At 36.8% G+C, this 19023-nt stretch overlaps 1 protein-coding gene across 6 annotated transcripts in view; it reads left to right on the forward strand.

The window, feature by feature from the left end:
• The window catches only part of ASPM (assembly factor for spindle microtubules), a 62670-nt gene that overhangs the window by 14300 nt on the left and 29347 nt on the right, over nt 1-19023 (forward strand). For 5 of the 6 annotated variants that reach the window (XM_082425240.1, XM_082425238.1, XM_082425241.1 and 2 more), the window contains 13 exons: nt 3926-4030; nt 4432-4578; nt 5889-6134; nt 6413-6480; nt 8491-8632; nt 9177-9307; nt 9819-9994; nt 12037-12182; nt 12272-12357; nt 12796-13017; nt 14077-14284; nt 14389-14531; nt 14651-14779. In XM_082425240.1, coding sequence (XP_082281366.1) covers nt 3926-4030; nt 4432-4578; nt 5889-6134; nt 6413-6480; nt 8491-8632; nt 9177-9307; nt 9819-9994; nt 12037-12182; nt 12272-12357; nt 12796-13017; nt 14077-14284; nt 14389-14531; nt 14651-14779 — 1949 coding nt within the window. The remainder of the gene's footprint in view (nt 1-3925; nt 4031-4431; nt 4579-5888; nt 6135-6412; nt 6481-8490; nt 8633-9176; nt 9308-9818; nt 9995-12036; nt 12183-12271; nt 12358-12795; nt 13018-14076; nt 14285-14388; nt 14532-14650; nt 14780-19023) is intronic. The other variant, XM_082425239.1, reaches the window with a different exon arrangement.

Consider the following 19023-nt stretch of genomic DNA (forward strand, 5'->3'; position numbering starts at 1 on the left):
ACTGTTTTCCATAGTGGCTGCACCAAAGAGGGTTCCCTTTTCTCCACACCCTTCCAGACTTGTTATTTGTTGTCTTTTTAATAACAGCCATCTGACAGGTGTGAGGTGATTTGCTCAATGTGCTTTTGATTTGCCTTTCCTTGATGGTTAGTGATGTTAAGCATGTTTTCATGTATCTGTTAGCCATCTGTATGTTTTCTTTGGAAAAATGTCTATTCAGCTCTTCTGTCCATTTTTTAATTAGATGGTTTGTTTTTTGCTACTGAATTGTATGGGTTCTTTATATATTTTGGATATTCACCCCTTATCAGATATAATATTTTCTCCCATTCAGTAGGCTGCCTTTTCATTTGGTTGGTGATTTCCTTTGCTGTGCAGAAGCTTTTTAGTTTGATGTAGTCCCACTTGTTTATTTTTACTGTTGTTGCCTTTGCTTTTGGTGTGGGATCAAAAAAATCATTGCCAAGACTGATGTCAAGGATCTTACCCCCTATGTTTTCTTCTAAGAGTTTTATGGCTTCAGGTCTTGCATTTAAGTCTTTAATCCATTTTGAGTTATTTTTTGTGTGTATGGTATAAGATAGTGGTCTAGTTTCATTTTTCAGCATGTGGCTGTTTAACTTTCCCAACACCATTTATTGAAGAGACTCTTCTTTCCCCATTGTATATTCTTGGCTCCTTTGTCATTAATTAATTGGCTATATGTGCATGGGTTTTTTTCTGGGCTGTGTGCTGTTCCACTGATCTATGTGTCTGTTTTTATGCCAGTCTCATACTGTTTTGATTACTGTAGCTTTTGAATCTAGTTTGAAATCAGGGAGCACGGTGCCTCCAGCTTTGTTCTTTCTCAAGATTGCTCTAGCTATTTGGGGTCTTTCGTGATGGTTCCTTACAAATTTTAGGATTGTTTGTTTTCATTCTGTGAAAAATGCCATTGGAATTTTGATAGGGATTGCATTGAATCTGTAGATTTCGGATAGTATAGTCATTTGAACAATGTTAATTCTTCAAATCCATGAACATAGGAATATCTTTCCATTTATTTGTGTCTTCTTCAATTTCTTTCAACAATGTCCTATAGTTTTCAGTGTACAAGCCTGTCACCTCCTTGGTTAAATTTATTCCTAGGTATTTTAGTCTTTTTGATGTAGTAAGAATCTTTTCGATAGTTTGTTATTAGTGTATAGAAATGCAGCAGACTTTTGTATATTGATTTTATATTCTGCAACTTCATTGAATTTGTTTATTAGTTCTAACAGTATTTTGGTGGTGTCTTTAGGGTTTTCTATATATAGCATCATGTCATCTTCAAATAGTGACAGTTTTTACTTACTTTCCAATTTGGATGGCTTTTCTTTCTTTTTCTTGCCTAATTGTTGTGGCTAAGATTTTCAAGATTATGTTGACTAAAAGTAATGAGTGGGCATCCTTATCTTGTTCCTGGCCACGTATCCTCTTACTAACTTTCATATATGTTGTTTTCTCACTAACTCAAATCTTTCACTGATTTCTAGTACTTTACTCCCTGATGACTTTTTCCTCTATGTATATTCCCTTAGCAAATTTGAATGCAGCATATGAGACATCTCGTATCTACCTGTTAACTCCATTTCTTTGCTCGCATCATTTTATTTCCTATAGAAATATTCTGACCAGACAACAAATTCTTTGAATGTAAGGAATGTATCTGTTTTGACCTCCTACAAGGTGTACAATAAATGATGATTGAATGACATAGTAAATGAATGAATGAGCAAATAAACCACTGATGTGTTGACACTTGAACCTGCAGTTTGTTTGAGGTGGCCTCCTAGCTGAGCTGAGCCTCTTTGCAAGGTTTAAAGAGAATTGCACACACTGGATATCTGATTTATGAGCATGGTAATTCACTAAGAGTGTCTGCCTTCTTTCTATTCTGACAAACCCAGGAGAGCAGAAAAAGAAGTCAGTTTTTCAAGATTCATTTATTCAGCCTTGATAAGGTACCTACTATGTCCTATGCATTGTTCTGGGCTCTGCGGATACAAGGAGAAAAGGTATCATGCCTGTCCTCAAGTTGTTCCCAGTCCTTTGAGCTATGCACAGGGAATCGCGAAAGCACAGAAGGGGGGGCACTTTACTTGGCTTTACGTGACTGACAAGAAGCTGTGAGACCTGTCCAAAGAAGGTTCCCACAGAATAAAATGGTTCTAGGCAGAGGGACCAGCTTTTGCAAGCCTTCAGAATAAGGAACTTTCCCTCATATTTTTATTTTTAAATACGTTAAAATGCAAAGACCTTATAACCTAATAACTATTATGTAACAATTTGGTCATACTCCTTATTTTGACAGTTGTCATAGATTTGCAATTCTTCTAAATCAAAGCTGAGCAAACTTTTTCTCTAAAGGTCCAGATAGTAAATATTTAGGTTTTGCAGGACATATGATCTCTGTCACAGCCGCTGAGCTCTGCCATTGTGGAAGGGAAAACAGCCATGGACAATGTGTAAATGAACAGGTGTGACTATTTCATATCATCTTCATGTGTCATGAAATATAATTGGAGGGTTTTTTTTTTTCAACTAGTATTTATAAATGTGAAAATTCTTCTTAGCTTGCAGACTGTAAACAAACAGCCGTGGGCTGGATTCTGCCCTGGACCTTATCCTTTATTGGCCTCCTCTGCCTTTATTGGCTTCTTGTTTGTATCGGGCAGCAGCCCAAGCTGGTGTGAAACCTGCCTCTGAGGGAGTGAACTGCGTTCGGACAGGTTATTTGTAGGGACCACCCACCACCTCCCTCATCACCAGGGTGAGGCACGGGGACCCATCGGGGCTCTCATTCTCCATCACTTGCCTAGTCAGTTGACATTAAGCCTTGTTAGTTCTGCTGTGAAAATAGCTCTTCTCTAATCTGTCTCCACTGCTTCCGTGTTCCTTTAAGTTCTCATCATAGCTAACTTAGGCCCCTGGGATAGCTTCCTTTTGGCTTCCATCTCTAGTCTTGACTCCTTTCAGTCCATTGTCCATTCTGTCTTCTGAAATATATATGATGGTGTTACTGCCTGGACTTTAATCCTTCACTGGCCCACCAGGTACTTCTAACTGAATGAATAATAGTGTAGGCTCTGGAGCTATACTGTCCAGCTCTGCCACCTACTAGCATGCGTGACTTTGACCAGGTGGCTTAGTTGCTCTAAGCTCCAGTATCCTGATTCCATAAAATGTAGAGAATAAAAGTGCACTTCTCATAGGTTTCTGGTGATGATTGCATGAGATAACCCAAATTACAAGACTCTGATAGTGCCTGGCACAAAGTATTCGACTATTAGCTGTCACTGTTATTTTTAATAGTATTGAATTCTTTTCTTCCGCTTCCAACCTCTTCTTTTCTTGTTTTTCTTATCTGTGTTCTTGGCTCCGGGCACTTTGCAGTTCAGCGAAAGGCCCCCCATTCCTGGTGTGTCACATCCACTGCAGGGTCAGCTCAGGGTCGCCCCCGCCAGGAGGCTGTCCTGCCATTTAGGTGACTTAGCTCTCCCTCCCCTTGTCCCATGACTCCTCATGTGTACTTCTCCTTACGTAGTGTATTGTGATTCTTTCTACACTTCTGTACTAGACCGAGAACTTCCTGAGGGCTGGGACCACATCTTTCCATTCTGCATTCTCAGCACCTAGCACGGAGTCTGGTGTATATACACACACAGTGAACTGGTTGAATCTGAACCCTAGCTTCTGTAGACACAAAATACATTGTAGTTTCTGGTCTGTAACTTCCAGACATAAGTTTTATTACCCGAGTTCATACCCTGGCACATAGTGTTTATTCAGCATTTTCTAAACGGATATGATTTTGGAGAGCCCAAATTTTAACTTGACAACAGTTCATTCACAGAATTTATTTCATTTTTTAAATGCTATTATTCTGTTTTCTCATATATTTTAGATTCTTTAGGACACAGAACTCCTAATTTTAAAACAAACAAAAAGACAAAACCCATTGTTCCTGTGGCACAATCTAATTTGACCTTCATAAAACCACTAAAAACAGGCAAGTGTTTAATATCTTTAAAGTCTATAAAAAACTGACATGGAATGAAGCATTAATTGCATTTCAAATGGAAATGAATTGATACTTTTTGTCAAATAAAAGCTTTGAAGAATTGTTAAAGTGTGTATTCAAATAACAGGATATTTTCTCAGAGTTCAGTGAAATTGACTCACTTTACTTGGGATTTTTAAAAAACCAGGAGGTACTGCCTTACTTTTTCTCTTTTACTTTGACTACATTTTAGACCCAAAATGCTTTCAACTATTTCTAACAAGTAGTGAAAAAGCAAACATTGTTCAGTGTTTTAAAGGTGCTTTTGCTGGTAAAAATGGTCTTTTGCTATAGATTGTATAATAATTTAAAGGAAAATTTCTTATCCCATAACCTAATTGTATTCTTAGGTATTCCTAGACACCCAATGCCGTTTGCTGCAAAAAACGTGTTTTATGATGAACGCTGGAAGGAAAAGCAGGAACAGGGCTTTACTTGGTGGCTAAATTTTATATTAACTCCAGATGACTTCACTGTAAAAACAAATATTTCTGAAGGTAAACATTTAGTTAATGTTTAGATTAAATAATACTTTTAACAGGTAGTTTTTTAACGTGATTTTTCGTTCTTTAGTTATACATGTTTATTATATTGTCATTAATGGCATGGCTCACTAGATCATTAACACAAATGCTCAAGATTGTGCAGGTGAGAACTTTTAGGGAATTTTGTGCTGAAAGTTCCAAACTTTACTTTTTCTTTTTGCTTTCTCTTCCTGCTCCTCAGCCAGTTCGATTTCTAGCCTTTCCAGTGAATGGGTTTTATTTCAGTATAGATTCAATCTGCACTAACAGTGAGACATGGCTGCCTAGAAATCCAGTTCAGTCTTAGCTGCATTAATGAAGTGTGATGTCCTGGTGAATCAGTTTAAGTCTTGTGTGGCCTGATCACTTTAGGGATGTTGTCTCCACTGTACCTTAGTTTAAGAAGTTTGTAGACAAGTATATCATTATGAGGGCTCTGAAAACCAGTTGATATGGGGAATTTTAAAAATATTTCAGTGTTTGCTCTGGAAAAGAGAAAAACTCAAGTATAGAACAGGATGGAAACATGGTATCCTTCAAATATTTAAAGAGTTTTCTCCAGAGAGAAGGAAGCTTCACTTGGGCTGCTCTCCCTTGGAAGTTACAGGGATCAGTCCTACTCAAGATAAGGAAAAACCCTTTTAAATATTTAACTTGCCAAAGCAACACGCAGGCTGACTTTAGGGAGATGCTTTCTCCTTTGCGGCAGTGTTCCAGCAGACACTGGTCTGTAAGTGTTAGAGAAGTGTGTATGGGAATTTTACATTAAAAGGCCCTTTGATTAGATGATCTCTGAGGTACTTTTCTTTATTTTCCAAAAGTAAACAAAGCATGATTTTTAGTTCTCTCTTTGAGAGAAAATGTGTTTTATACAAATTCAAATTGCATTTCAAAATGTAACTGATTTTAACAAATCACATTCTTTAGCAGCTTAGCTTTCTAATTTATAACGAGGGTGGAAACAGCGAAACCAGTTAGGAGGCTCTCCCGTCAGTCTGGGTTAGAGGTGATCATGTTGGAACCTGGACAATAGTGGTTGTGAGAAATGGTTAGACTTGGGATACAGTTTGAAGGCAGAGCCAAGAGGTTGCAACGATAGGATGGCCTAAGGTTCTGAGTGAACGGTGACACCTTTATTTTGAGGTGGGAAAGAGAAGAAGCAGGCTGGAAGGGGCGGGGAACAGGTTCTGTCTTGGCCATCTTCAATTGCATTTATTGCTGGGTTTTAAAATGTATATAAATATTGTTTAACCAGAAACATTCTTTCTTTCGTTTTTACCCAGTAAATGCTTCCACTCTTCTTTTGGGAGTAGAGAGTCAACATAAAATAAGTGTCCCGAGAGCTCCTACCAAGGATGAAGTGTCTCTCAGGGCTTATACCGCTCGCTGCAGGTTGAATAGATTACGTCGTGCTGCGTGTCGCTTATTTACTTCTGGAAAAATGGTTAAAGCTATGAAAAAGCTTGAAATTGAAATTGAAGCTAGGCGGTTAATTGTTCGAAAAGACAGACACCTCTGGAAAGATGTGGGTAAGAAGATTATAGAAATCTTGAGATTAATTGTTTAAAAACACTCTAGAAATTTTTTATTTCAGAGTCAAATATATATACATGGTTTCACTTTGCGGCCTAAAATTTCACAAACTTAAATGTGATCATGTACGTATATTAAAGAGTGGAAATATACTTTAACTTATTTCATATATGCGATTTTCCTTTTTGGCCACTGATTTCTCTCCATGAAATTTTATTTACTGTCTCTATTTGATTAGTGATCTGACCTTACTTGCTTTTCACATGTATTTCAGGAGAACGGCAGAAAGTCTTGAATTGGCTGTTGTCATATAATCCTTTGTGGCTACGAATCGGCCTAGAGGTAAGTACACCTTTCAGTTTTTGAAAAAGGAAACATCTTTTTATTATATACTTTTAATAGACTCTTTAATAAAATGATGGTTTCACTTATAAAGTCATTTGGTTAGCTTAATTGATCTTTCAGTATGAAATTTAAGGTCCCTTAATAAATGCTCATTAGGTTAATAGACCCCGTCATTATATATTATTACCATTTTATTATATAGCAATTTTCCTGTTAGTTTCTTAAATATATACAATATATAATTTGGTACCAGATGTAATAACAAGTATAGTTAGCTCCTTTCTGAGCATTTACCAATGACAATACCAGGCTGTTGTAAATACATTTCCTAGTTTAAATCTCTATAAAACCCAGTAAGGTATGTATTATTATTTCAACTTCACTGACAAAACAGAAGCTCAGATGTTAAGTGACTCGCTGAATGCCCATGACTGGTCGGGACTGGAATCTACACCAGTCTGATGCCTTTGGAACCGTTTTGATGGAACACCTCTCATGAAAGCGTCATAGGAATTTGAGTTTTTCACGTGGTGCATGGTTCAATAATATTTAGAATGTTAAAACTAACCGAATTAGAAAGCCACTAGGAGTCGACTCTTAAAAATATTCTTTTATTATAATCCTCAGTGTTTCCATTTCCTTTAGTCTTTTACTGGTGTACTCATATTTTGTTTAGGCTTTTTACTTTTGTCATGTAGGATATCTCATTCTTGCTTCAATTACTTCTAGGCTTTTGAATAAAAAATTCTTTGGTACTGAAAGGAATCTTTACAATAATCTGGCTATTTATCAAGGAATTGAGGCAATGAATAAGAAGCCTACTCTGGTCACTCAGCTCGATAGTGTCCTTGCTAAGACTTCTTACTTTAATTCTTATTTCAATTGATTTGAAATTCAATTCAATTTCTTATTTCTTTCAGTGAAAGATTAATTAGAAAATTACGTATCAACTGGCTGCACTTTCACATGTCAAATAGTTCCAGAACCTCAATTAAAGTAGAACCTGTCTATTGGGGCATAGCTTTATTGTGGCAGAGGTAGAACGTAGGAGAGTTCGGTGGAAACACGCAATGCCTTTCAAAACTTCTGCTTCCACGTAGTGTGCATCACTACCAACCATATTTCTGGCCAAAGTGCATCATCTGTCCAGACACAAATGAGGCAGAAATATTTGTTCTCTCACAAGAGGCACAGCAAGTCTATGCCATTTGTTGGGAATAGGACCTTTTAAAGGGAAGGGAGGGATGAATAATTGTGGACAAAACATTCTACCTTACACCACACCTTAGGGTTCTGCTAGTGGGTGTGACCTTTGAGGATCTTAAAAAAGCATCACAGGCCAAAAAAAAAAAATAAGTAAATAAAGATAAAATTTCTGTATTTTGGCAGATATTAATACTTTTCCATGCTTTTGCCTAGTATTGTCAATGTAAGGTTATAAAATATAATTTGATGTATTTTTAGTTTTTTCTAATTGCTTTAAAAATCGTTAATAGTAATCATATTGATGTTAAATTAATGACATATTTTAATCATTGATTATATACAGCTCTGAACGTCCCAGATGGTTTAAAACCGTGGTTTACAGATGGTTTTCCATTTGTTAACTATTAGAAAGTTTAGAATTATTTACATGTCTGTTGTACCTTCATGATATACTCTGTGGGACAGTCATAATTAAATTTGAACAACAGGCCTACATTTGATAGTTCTTAAAGGAAAAAATTAAAATGTAAATATTACTTGTCACATGATTTTTAAGAACTTGTCTTAGTCATGAGCTTTCGTCTCTTTTTCATTGTGAAATATACTATATGCACTAAAAATTGCACAAAACATATATGTTCAGTCCAAAGAGTTGTAGCAAATATCCCTATTATTCCCATACTCTCTAGGATGTAGAACAGCGCCAGTTCCTTAGAATGTCATGGTCTGTCTTCCCCCTTTTGCATCCCAATGCTCCTTAGAGATGACACAGTCCCAACTTTAGCATGAATTTCTTTTTAGACAATATATGGAGAACTCATCCCTTTGGAAGACAACAGTGATGTCACAGGGCTGGCAATGTTTATTCTGAATCGCTTGCTTTGGAATCCTGATATTGCAGCCGAGTATAGGCACCCGACCGTTCCTCATCTATATGGAGATGGTAAGTGGTTCTGCCTCAACTGCAGATGTATCTGTATGTCTATATATTATGTACATACCACATCTTCTTTATCCATTCGTCTGTTGATGGACGCTTAGGTCGTTGCTTCCATCTCTTGGCCATTGTGAATGATGCTGCTGTGAACGTTGGGGTGCATGTGTCTTTTTGAATTAGCATTTTTGTTTTCTTTGGATGTATACCCAGCAGTGGAGTTGCTGGATCATATGTAGTTCTAGTCTTAGTTTTTTGAGGCATCTCCGTACTGCTTTCCATAGTGGCTGCACCAGTTTACGTTCCCCCTGCCAAAACAAAGCAACCAACCCAGCTACAAAAAAAGGTAAATATAAGGAGTTTCATAATCTTATAAAGAATTCCAAGATAATTTGACTTTAAAATATAAAATACATCTCAAGCATCCTTAGTAGGAATATATAGACTAAAAGCACAACAGAATAAATAAATATAGAAAAATATTTCAGAACCAAAAAAAAAAAAAAAAACTTGCACAGATTAACTTGCTAGGCTTTTTTGTATTTTATTTCAGGTCATGAAGAAGCTTTGTCTAAGTTTACATTGAAAAAGCTATTGTTGTTGGTTTGTTTCCTTGATTATGCTAAAATCTCCAGACTTATTGACCATGATCCTTGTCTCTTCTGTAAAGATGCTGAGTTCAAGGTATAGTTTTCATTTTATATTTGTTTTATATTTCACATTTAAGACTTTTGCCTGTTTTTATTGTATATTTCCTCCTTAGAAAAAGTGAGTTTCCCAAAGAACAGGACTCTGGAGTAGGATAGGAATGCCTACCCAATAGTTCTAACTCTGCCTAACTTTTGTTGGTTGACATTTCACCAGCATATCACCCTGTTCTTAACTTTGATTTGAGAATGAATGTAACTATGCTTCTGAGGAATTAATTTGGGAGAAAATTTCTTTCCTAATTTAGTATGTTACCAAATTAATGCTAATTTTTAGAGTGTATTATTAATTATGAGCACTTTCGTAAAAGGTCTTAAATTGGAAATATATGAGGCTCGCATTGTTACTATAGGATATGAAACTGACAGTCTTTTTATACTACTATTAATTTTATTTCTATATGCACAGAATGATTTGAAGAATTTGTTTTTATTGTAAATAAAATTATAATTCTAGAATATACTACCTGCCACTTGTTTTTCCATAGGCTAGTAAAGAAATTCTTCTGGCTTTTTCACGAAACTTCCTAGGCGGTGAAGGTGACCTTTCCCGTCACCTGAGCTTCCTGGGATTACCTGTGAACCATGTTCAGACACCTTTCGATGAATTTGATTTTGCTGTTACAAATCTTGCTGTAGACTTGCAGTGTGGGGTGCGTCTTGTGTAAGTATAAGAAATGGAATTATTTTGCTCACTAGGATAGACTAAAATTTTCTGGAAAACACTTTTTTCTATACATACACAATCTTTCTTGCTCCTTTATGTAATGGGATAAATCTAGGGTTTAAAAAAGTTGGGATAAGTTCGGGAAAATGGTGTCAATTTTAGGCCCAGAAACCTTGTCTCCTATCCACATTTTTTTCTCCCTGCTGGCATGTGACAGTGTCTGAGTAGGAACCACTGATACCCCAGAATAGGAGTTGGGGAAAGCATGGAACTAATTAAACTATCAAACATTTCAATAATGCTTTATGTCTGCAGTGGGTTCATGAGCACATCATTTGAGACCAGTTTTAGTCGTGTTAACCTTGTTTTACATGTGAGGAAACGTGAGATGAAGACGTAAAGTGGCTTGCCCAGGTTTTATACAGTGGTGGTGGACATCAGCTCGGGATGCCTGGCTTCAGATCACACGCTGTTTCCTCAGTAACAAACTGGAATCCTCAACATTGGCTTTGGTGTGACAACAGTTACCAGTGCCTGCTCTGGAAGGAGTGGCCTTTACACTGTGCCTTGGTTGGCTTCTTTAGGACATGTGGATTGAAGACATCCGTCTTGTTTCTAGGAAACTCTCTAATTTATATTACGTTTGACGTTTGTGAGGAAGGGATCCCTATATCTCTGTGAATCCCCAGTTCTTCAAAAACAGCATGCATGTCCCTTGTTGTCTTCTAAATTAAATCTCCATGAAATTTCTTTTCTTTTCTGATCATATATTCTCATGTCAAGGTAACAGTCTTTTGAACTTTATTATAGTTTCCTCTCACTTGAGTAATTTCCATATAGGCCAGAGCATTTGCTGATAATGTTTTCCATATTATTTTTATATTTAATTTTTCATTTCATAAATCCAAGCCACCACATCTGTTTTCTGGCCAATAGAAATTCACAATTTTAGACTTTTTCCACTGTCCAGGAGGAGCAGTGATTGGCTTTATGTTCAGTGCTATTTTTGACAATGAAGGACATTTTTGTGCTTTTATAGGAGTTACTGAGGATTTCCCAGTGTTGGGTGTTGATGCTTTGTCATTGGTCAGGAACTCTTGCTAGTTAAGAGACTCGATCTTGCATACCAAGTTTCTGTTTTCTTCAGTGTCAGCAAAATGACCATAGGTCTTCAGGGTCATTTGAGGATACTTGGGAATGGTTAATCCACTGATGCTGTAGGTGATGGTCAGTCTAATGTTGCAGAAACACTTCAGACGTTGACTGAGTGGTTGGCCTACAATGATCGTACATTGCTTCCTAACCTTTAGAAATATGGTTCTGTAAACAATTCTGCCAAATTTTAACGATATATGGTAATCAGTTGGGGCTTGATTTTTCTGTGGAAACAGGGATCTTTGTCTAGTATAAAACACTAGATGATACTAAGAGTTTGAATTTAAACTGTGGTATAAGTGACTTCTTAAGGTAGGCACTCAAACATTTTTATCTTATCTGGTATAGGTATAAGGGCATGGCTTTGGAAACTGTAAAACTGGGTTTTAGTTCTGATCTTAGTCCTGTCATTACTAGCTGTATGATCACAGGCAATTTACTTTACTTTTCTGGGCTTTGGTTTCTTCATCCGCCAAAAATGGGATAATAATGCCGGATTGTGGGATTTGCCATGGGGACTAAAATAAGAAAAGAAAGCACTTACTTGATGTGTAGAATACAGTAGCCCCTCAATAAATGTCCATTTTCCTTTCCTTTCCCTATAGAACCTTGTTTTTCTGTTCCTGTGTGCCTTTGTGTGTGTGCATCTTATTTTTCATTCTTACATTCTGTTCACAGACCTTAACCCCCCGACTTAAATGAGAAATAACTCTATTTGCTAACTATGGAGCAACAGAGTTTTGAGATAGTATTTTGGGGTCTTTCTAACCTAAAACCCTTTAAATCGGGAAGATTGATGTGGGTCTTTACTTTATTTAAATGAAGTTCATTTTTCGTGTATGTTTTTATCTAACAATTTCATCTGAAAATTCCTTTATTGTTAGGCGAACCATGGAACTTCTCACACGAAACTGGAATCTCTCAAAGAAACTCAGGATTCCTGCAATAAGTCGTCTTCAAAAGATGCACAATGTTGACATTGTTCTTGAAATTCTTAAATCACGAGGAATTCAGTTGAATGATGAGCATGGTAAAAATTGAGTCACTATAAAACTTTTCTTCTCACTAAAACTTGGTGTGTACATATATTGTGCTAACAGACTATCTTTCCATTTTCAGGAAATACAATCCTCTCTAAGGATATTGTGGATAGGCACAAAGAAAAAACTCTGGCTTTGCTTTGGAAGATAGTATTGGCTTTTCAGGTATTGTACATTTGGTACATTTTATACTTTTTATCCATTTTCAATATTGATTTATAAAAGCATTTTGCATCAAATAAAGACTAACAGTAGTAGTTATTACTAACTAGACTTTCTTCTGTCCCAGGAACTGTGGTAACTGCTTTAAGTATATTCCAGTCTAATCTTCACAATGCCCCTATAAGGTAGCTATTGTCATTACTTCATAGGGGAGGAGACTGGAGTTAGGGTTCAGCATTGAACAGAAGCAGAGAGGAGATTAGAACCCAGGCTTGCGTGGCCACAGATCCCATGCACTTAACCACTTACACATTCCATCACTTCCACGTAGATTGTGTTTGCCTTAAAAAAAAAATCATGATAATAGAAGACTTTAGCTTCTGTGGGTCAAAAATAATATATGAAAAATATAAAGATTTGTATCCTCTTTTCGTATTTCAGGTGGATATTTCCCTTAATTTAGATCAGTTAAAGGAAGAAATTGACTTTTTAAAGCATACACAGAGTATGAAGAGAACAATGTCTGCAGTGTCATGCCATTCTGATGCTGTTATCAGTAAGAAAAAAGACAAAAGGCATAGTGGTCACTTTGAACAATATAGTGAAAGCGTAAAGCTGCTGATGGATTGGGTAAATGCTGTCTGTGACTTCTATAATAAAAAAGTAAGTTCTTTGTTTTAGGCCAGTTTCTTTAAATAAATTTTGGTTAAAGTCAAACTTAGCATGTGAAATATTTTCTTTCATTTCTTAAATAATTTAGTTGATATGTATAAGCAAACTTTTCCTCTAATGAGTAAGGGTACTGTCACATACCTAGTGTCATCTAATCTGTCACCAATTGTATAATGCACGATTATTTTATGTATCACCAAGAAAAAAAAAATGCCCTAGTTGGGAGTCTTAATAGGAGATGCTTGCGTAGAACTGTGGGCCAAAGGATCACACCCTCATTACAAGAGTGAATGCAAATAAACGCCCCCCCCATGCACAGAGGGACATTAGAGAGGAGGAGAGGAGTCTTAGCTGTGTCTTTTATAATCATTTGTTAGATCGATCCTGTATTTCTGTATGAAATGTACGTTTAAGTGTAAATACATGAAAATAAATGGTCCTGACACATGTATAAAATATCTGGTAAAGAATATAAAACAGAAGAACCATCAAATATATGGGTAATCATCTATGTTTCAATTAAGTACTAGAGAGCCCTGAAGACCCTAGTGCTGAGGCTCTAGGGGAGAATGTGTCCCATGCCTTTCTCTTAACTTCCGGTCCTGCTGGCAACCCTTGGCCTTCCTTGCTGTGTAGACACATCACTCCAATCACTGCCTGTCTTCACACGGCATTTTCCCTGTGGGTCTGTCTCTGCGTCTCTCCTTTTCTTATAAAGACACCAGTCACATCTGATTAAGAACTCGTCTTACTCCAGTGTGATCTCACCTTAACTAGTTAAACCTGCAGTGACCCTGTATCCAAATAAGGTCACATCCGGAGATTCTGGGAAGGACGTGAATTTTTGACGAACACACTATCCAACCCAGAACAATAATATAACTGATATTTTATAGGTGAGGATTTGGCCATGAATATGGTATTATACGAGGCGCTACTAGAAATTAACGTGATAAGTCAGTTATTCAAAGGAAATATGGACTATAAAACTATTAGAATCTATATTCCTATCTAAATACAGTTCATTCTTTTTCTGATATTTCCAATCAGGTGGAGAATTTTACAGTGTCTTTCTCAGATGGCCGGGTGTTATGTTACCTGATCCACCACTACCATCCTTGCTATGTGCCTTTTGCTGCCATATGTCAGCGTACCACCCAAACCGTAGAGTGTACGCAAACTGGTTCTGTGGTGTTAAACTCATCATCTGAATCTGATGAAAGTTCCCTGGATTTGTCTCTTAAAGCACTTGATCAGGGTTAGTCCCTTTTGGTTGATTAACTTTTCCAGTTTTTTCGTTGGCCTGTCTGATTTCTGGCAAGAGCAGTCTAATCTGATCTCTCTCTTTTACTTGCATTGCAGAAAATACTTCGGAACTATACAAAGAACTCCTAGAAAACGAAAAGAAAAATTTTCAGTTGGTCAGGTCTGCAGCTAGAGACCTCGGTGGAATACCTGCTATGATCCATCACTCAGATATGTCAAATACAATTCCCGACGAGAAGGTAAGTAAAAGTGTCTTAACCAATCATACCTCTTAATAATCAGAGTCTCAGATGATAGGAAGTTTTATATTCTCTGTCTCATGGAAACTTCTGTTTTCACCTTTTATGTTGTCTCTTAGGTGGTTATTACCTATTTGTCATTTCTTTGTGCAAGGCTTTTGGATCTTCGTAAAGAAACGAGAGCCGCTCGACTTATACAAACAACTTGGAGAAAATACAAGCTAAGAAAAGATCTAAAATGCCATCAGGTACTCCTCAGAAATGAAAAAACACTATAACCTAAATTGTAGTTCATAAGATGTCAGCTGATTGATTCTTGATACTGTTCTTACGTTTTACCGAGGTAGGAAATTACTGAGGTAATTTTCATAATTGTGTGTGTTTCGAGTTGGGGATGAATATTTTCCCCAAACTCCTCATGTTTCCTTCGTTCAATATTTCTTCCAGCCTCTGCCATCGTTTCACTTAATCTGCTCCAGGGGACATGGAGTACCTGAACCACATCGTAAATTTGTGAAAAGCTAACTGGGGAGGTCTGACTCCACTCTTCCCTCCTTCCTCCTGGACTCTTGACTTGCCTCCAGGAAACAGGAGTTTTCCTTTAATTTTTCATGCTGTGCTCTGGAAGGCTTGACCTCCACCAGTGCCATTCGGGCCTGGGTGTCACCTGCCTGATTCTGCAGTTCAATTAGCCAGCTCATTTTGTCTGCCATGAAACTGTCTTCTAGGTTATCCTTTGTTAGTTTAAAAGTGGCATTTCGGTTTCCATCGTTTTATGTCTCAAAATGTTTAGGACCTAAGCACAGGGAGAAGGATGTTATTTACTGTTTTCCTTTGCAACCCCAATAGTATGAATTTTGCAGTAACATAAAATAAGTGTTTTCTTGAGTTCTGAGAAAACATGTCATTTTTAACAATCTGAGAAATGGTCTCCTTGATCAAATTGAACAAACTATTTTAATCCTTTTATCTCCATACTCTTTCCACTAATAATGCTGTATTTATTTGGAGAAATCAAAGAAGCAGCCATGCTTAAGAAATCTTATCAGATATGTTCCAGAAATACATTTCACCCAGGATAGCTCCTCGGTTTTGAATTACAATGCATTTATGATAAAGTTCTTAGTAGCTGTGAAGTAGCTAAATTTTGGCGACTCATAAACATACCATGTTTTCTCTCACACCATATCAGACCTGGAAATAACACTAATTGAAATAATCTGCTCTGGCCCCACTAAAGTCTTGGTAGTAACTTTTGGGAAGTAGGCAGTGGCTTACACTCGCAAGGGGTCTTCTCTGCTGCCACGTATTCTCTGTGCCTTCTTTCCCCCCTTATCTTCCCAGGGTCTGCCTCCTTGCCCACATATCCTTGGAAGATAACTTGGCACTTCCGGAGGCTTCTCGGAGAATTGTCTTAGGAAAGTTTTCAAGGAGGACACCCTCCTGGCCAGTCCTCAAATTAGTTCATTAATTCTTTTTATAGGACAATAAATGAGACATTTAAGATTTTAAGAAACAGGTATCAATTAGATTTTTTTTTTCTTTCTTTTGGTAATGAAATCTTAGTTTTCTGCTCAAGATAGTCTTGTATTAATCACATATCAATTGCAGAAATGTCTTAGCTTTTTCCTCACGAGATCCCTTTTCTTGATTTATTTCCTTTGTCCAAGTATTGGAAATTTCCCTTTTTTTTTTTTAGAAAACCACTGCTTCTCTCCTTTCTCCAGGTGACAATGCTCCTTTTCTTATACAATTACACTAAGATCCAAGAATACCTCTTCATTTGCTATTAGGAACATGAAGCACCAGGTTCCCTTCATATTCCTGTAGAAATATCCCAAGCTAGTAAGCACATAAACACTACCTTGAGGTAGCTATTTTCCAGGTTCTATGTTTTCCTTTAGTCATTATTGTAATTTAGATAAACTATTTATTGAGAATAGAATGGTTCAAGCTCTTGTTGTGACGGAGAAGCATTGGCTAAACGCCCAAATTCCCTGACGAATGAAGCAGGCTTATCCAAGGGTCCCCGACACATTCTACCTCTTAGTTCTTCCTGAGTGAGTAGGCACCAGTTCCAAAGCAAAGTAAATCCTTTACATATACAAAGCAAACTAAAAATAAACTGGTAACAGATTGGCTCAGCCACATGGTAGGATTAAAAACGATGACATGTGGTCCGTGACTGCGGGTATGGCAACTTTTGCCATTGGTTTATGTAAGTTTTCAAATAGTTGCTAGTTTTTGTAATATATTTGGCTCTTTGAACTTATCTACTTTCCTTTCCCTGTAGCTTTTCTAATGTCACATACAATTGTTCCACATTAGTTTGCGTGAGATTGAGATGATCTACAAGCTGAATTAATTCAGTTTCATTTTATGTCAACTTACTGCATCCAAAAATGCCCCTGGTCCTTATAGCTTTTGACTCAAAAGCTACTTTTGAACTGCATCGTATTCTTTTTTAAGCTAATAAGTTGGGTGGTTTTTATTCCCCTGAAATATTTTTCTTTTAAATTGTGGTAAAGAACACATATCATAAAATATACCATCTTAACTGTTTTTTAGATTATTCATAGTTTTTAAGTTTACCGAACACTACCATTTGTAGTGTTAAGTATATTTGCATTGTTGTGAAACAGATCTCCAGAAATTTCTCAGTTTGGAGAACTGCAACTTTGTACTCATTAACAATTCCCCATTTCCTCCCCCACTTATCCCTCGTAACTACCTTTCTACTTTCTATTTTGACTACTTTAGATACCTAATATAAGTGGAATAATACAGTATATTCGTCCTTGTGTGACTGGCTTCTTTCACTTAGCATATGTCCTCAAGGTTCACCCATGTTGTAGCCTGCAGCAGAATTTCCTTCATTTTAAAGGCTGCATAGTATTCCGTTGTGTGTATATACCACATTTTCTTTATCCATTCAGTGGGCGTTTGGGTTACTTACACCTCTGGGCTATTGTGAATAATGCTGCTATGAACAGGAGTGTACAAATCCCTCTTTTCGACCCTGTTTTCAGTTCTTTTGGAGATCTACCTAAAAGTGGTATTGCTGGATCATATGGTGATTCTATTTTTGATTTTTTTGAAGAACCACTATACTGTTTTCCAATAGTAGTCACTGTGGGTTACATTTTACAATCCCACCAATAGTGAACAAAGATTCCAGCTACTCCATGATCCCTGCCAGCAGTTGTTGTTTTCTGTTTGTTTGTTTGTAGTAGTTTAGAGATATCTCATTGTGATTTTGATACGCATTTCTCTGATGATTAGTGTTGTTGAGCATCTTTTCATATGCTTGTCGGCCATTTGTATGTCATCTTTGGTGAAATATCTTCGTTTGCCCATATTTTAACTGGGTTATTTGATTTTTTATTGTTGAGTTGTAACAGTTCTTCATATACTCTAGATACAAGTTCCTTATTAGATATATGATTTGCAAATTTTTTTTTCAATATGTAGGTTTCCTTTTCACTCTGTTGATTGTGTCATTTGATGAACAAAGTTTTTTGTTTGATGTAATCCCATTTTGTCTAATGTTTACTTTTGTGCCTGTGCTTTTGGTGTCATATCTCATAAATCATTGCTAAATCCAATGTTATGAAACTTTACCCTATGTTTTCTACTAAGAGTTTTTATACCTTTGGGTTGAATGTTTAGGACTTTCATCCAGTTTGAGTTAATAAATGTATAGTGTGTGAGATAAGGGTCCAACTTCACTCTTTGATATGTTGGTATCCAAACACCAGTTTTCACAACACCATTCACTGAAGAGACTGTCCTTTTCCCATTGAGTGGTCTTGGCACCCTTGTTAAAGATCAATTACCCAGTTATATGGGGGTTTATTTCTGGGCAGTCTATTCTATTACATTGGTCTATATATCTGTCTTTATGCTGGTTCCACACTGTTTGATTATTGTAGCTTTGTGATATGTTTTGAAGTTGTGGGTGTTGGTGAAGGGGGATGTGCTTTTAACTTGGATCTTTACAGCCTTAAAGGCCACAGGCTTCACAGAGTACTGACAATGATGTTAGATGGCTTAATCCACTTGTTGGACATAATTCCTCAGCCTAATTTTAGACCTGTCTAGTCTTTCCTCACTCAAGGGTGTGATCCAATGTATGGCCCCCACCATTCCTTAGTATATCTTTCAGTCCATTAGTTCCCTTTTTCCTCTGTCAGAATAGCAGTTTGATCCCTTCCCTAGTTGTGTTCTCATACTGTGCAGTTTCTGTCCACAGATACCAACAACTGATTCTAATTAAATAATAATTAGAATTTATAGCTAATCTCTGTGTAGAGCCCACTCTTGCATAGTGCACTGTCCCAGACAGCAACGCAAAGGGTTATCAGACGATCTTTAAGTTGTTCCTTTTCACTAGATGAATAATTTATATTCCAGTTTCTAATTCAGGTGAACTGAAGTGATAGATCTAGCCTTGAAGAGTATAGCAAAATGATTAAGAGCACAAACTCTGAAG

The sequence above is a fragment of the Balaenoptera physalus genome (assembly GCF_965194825.1).
Source record: "Balaenoptera physalus genome assembly, chromosome: 1".
NCBI classification, from domain to species: Eukaryota; Metazoa; Chordata; class Mammalia; order Artiodactyla; family Balaenopteridae; genus Balaenoptera; species Balaenoptera physalus.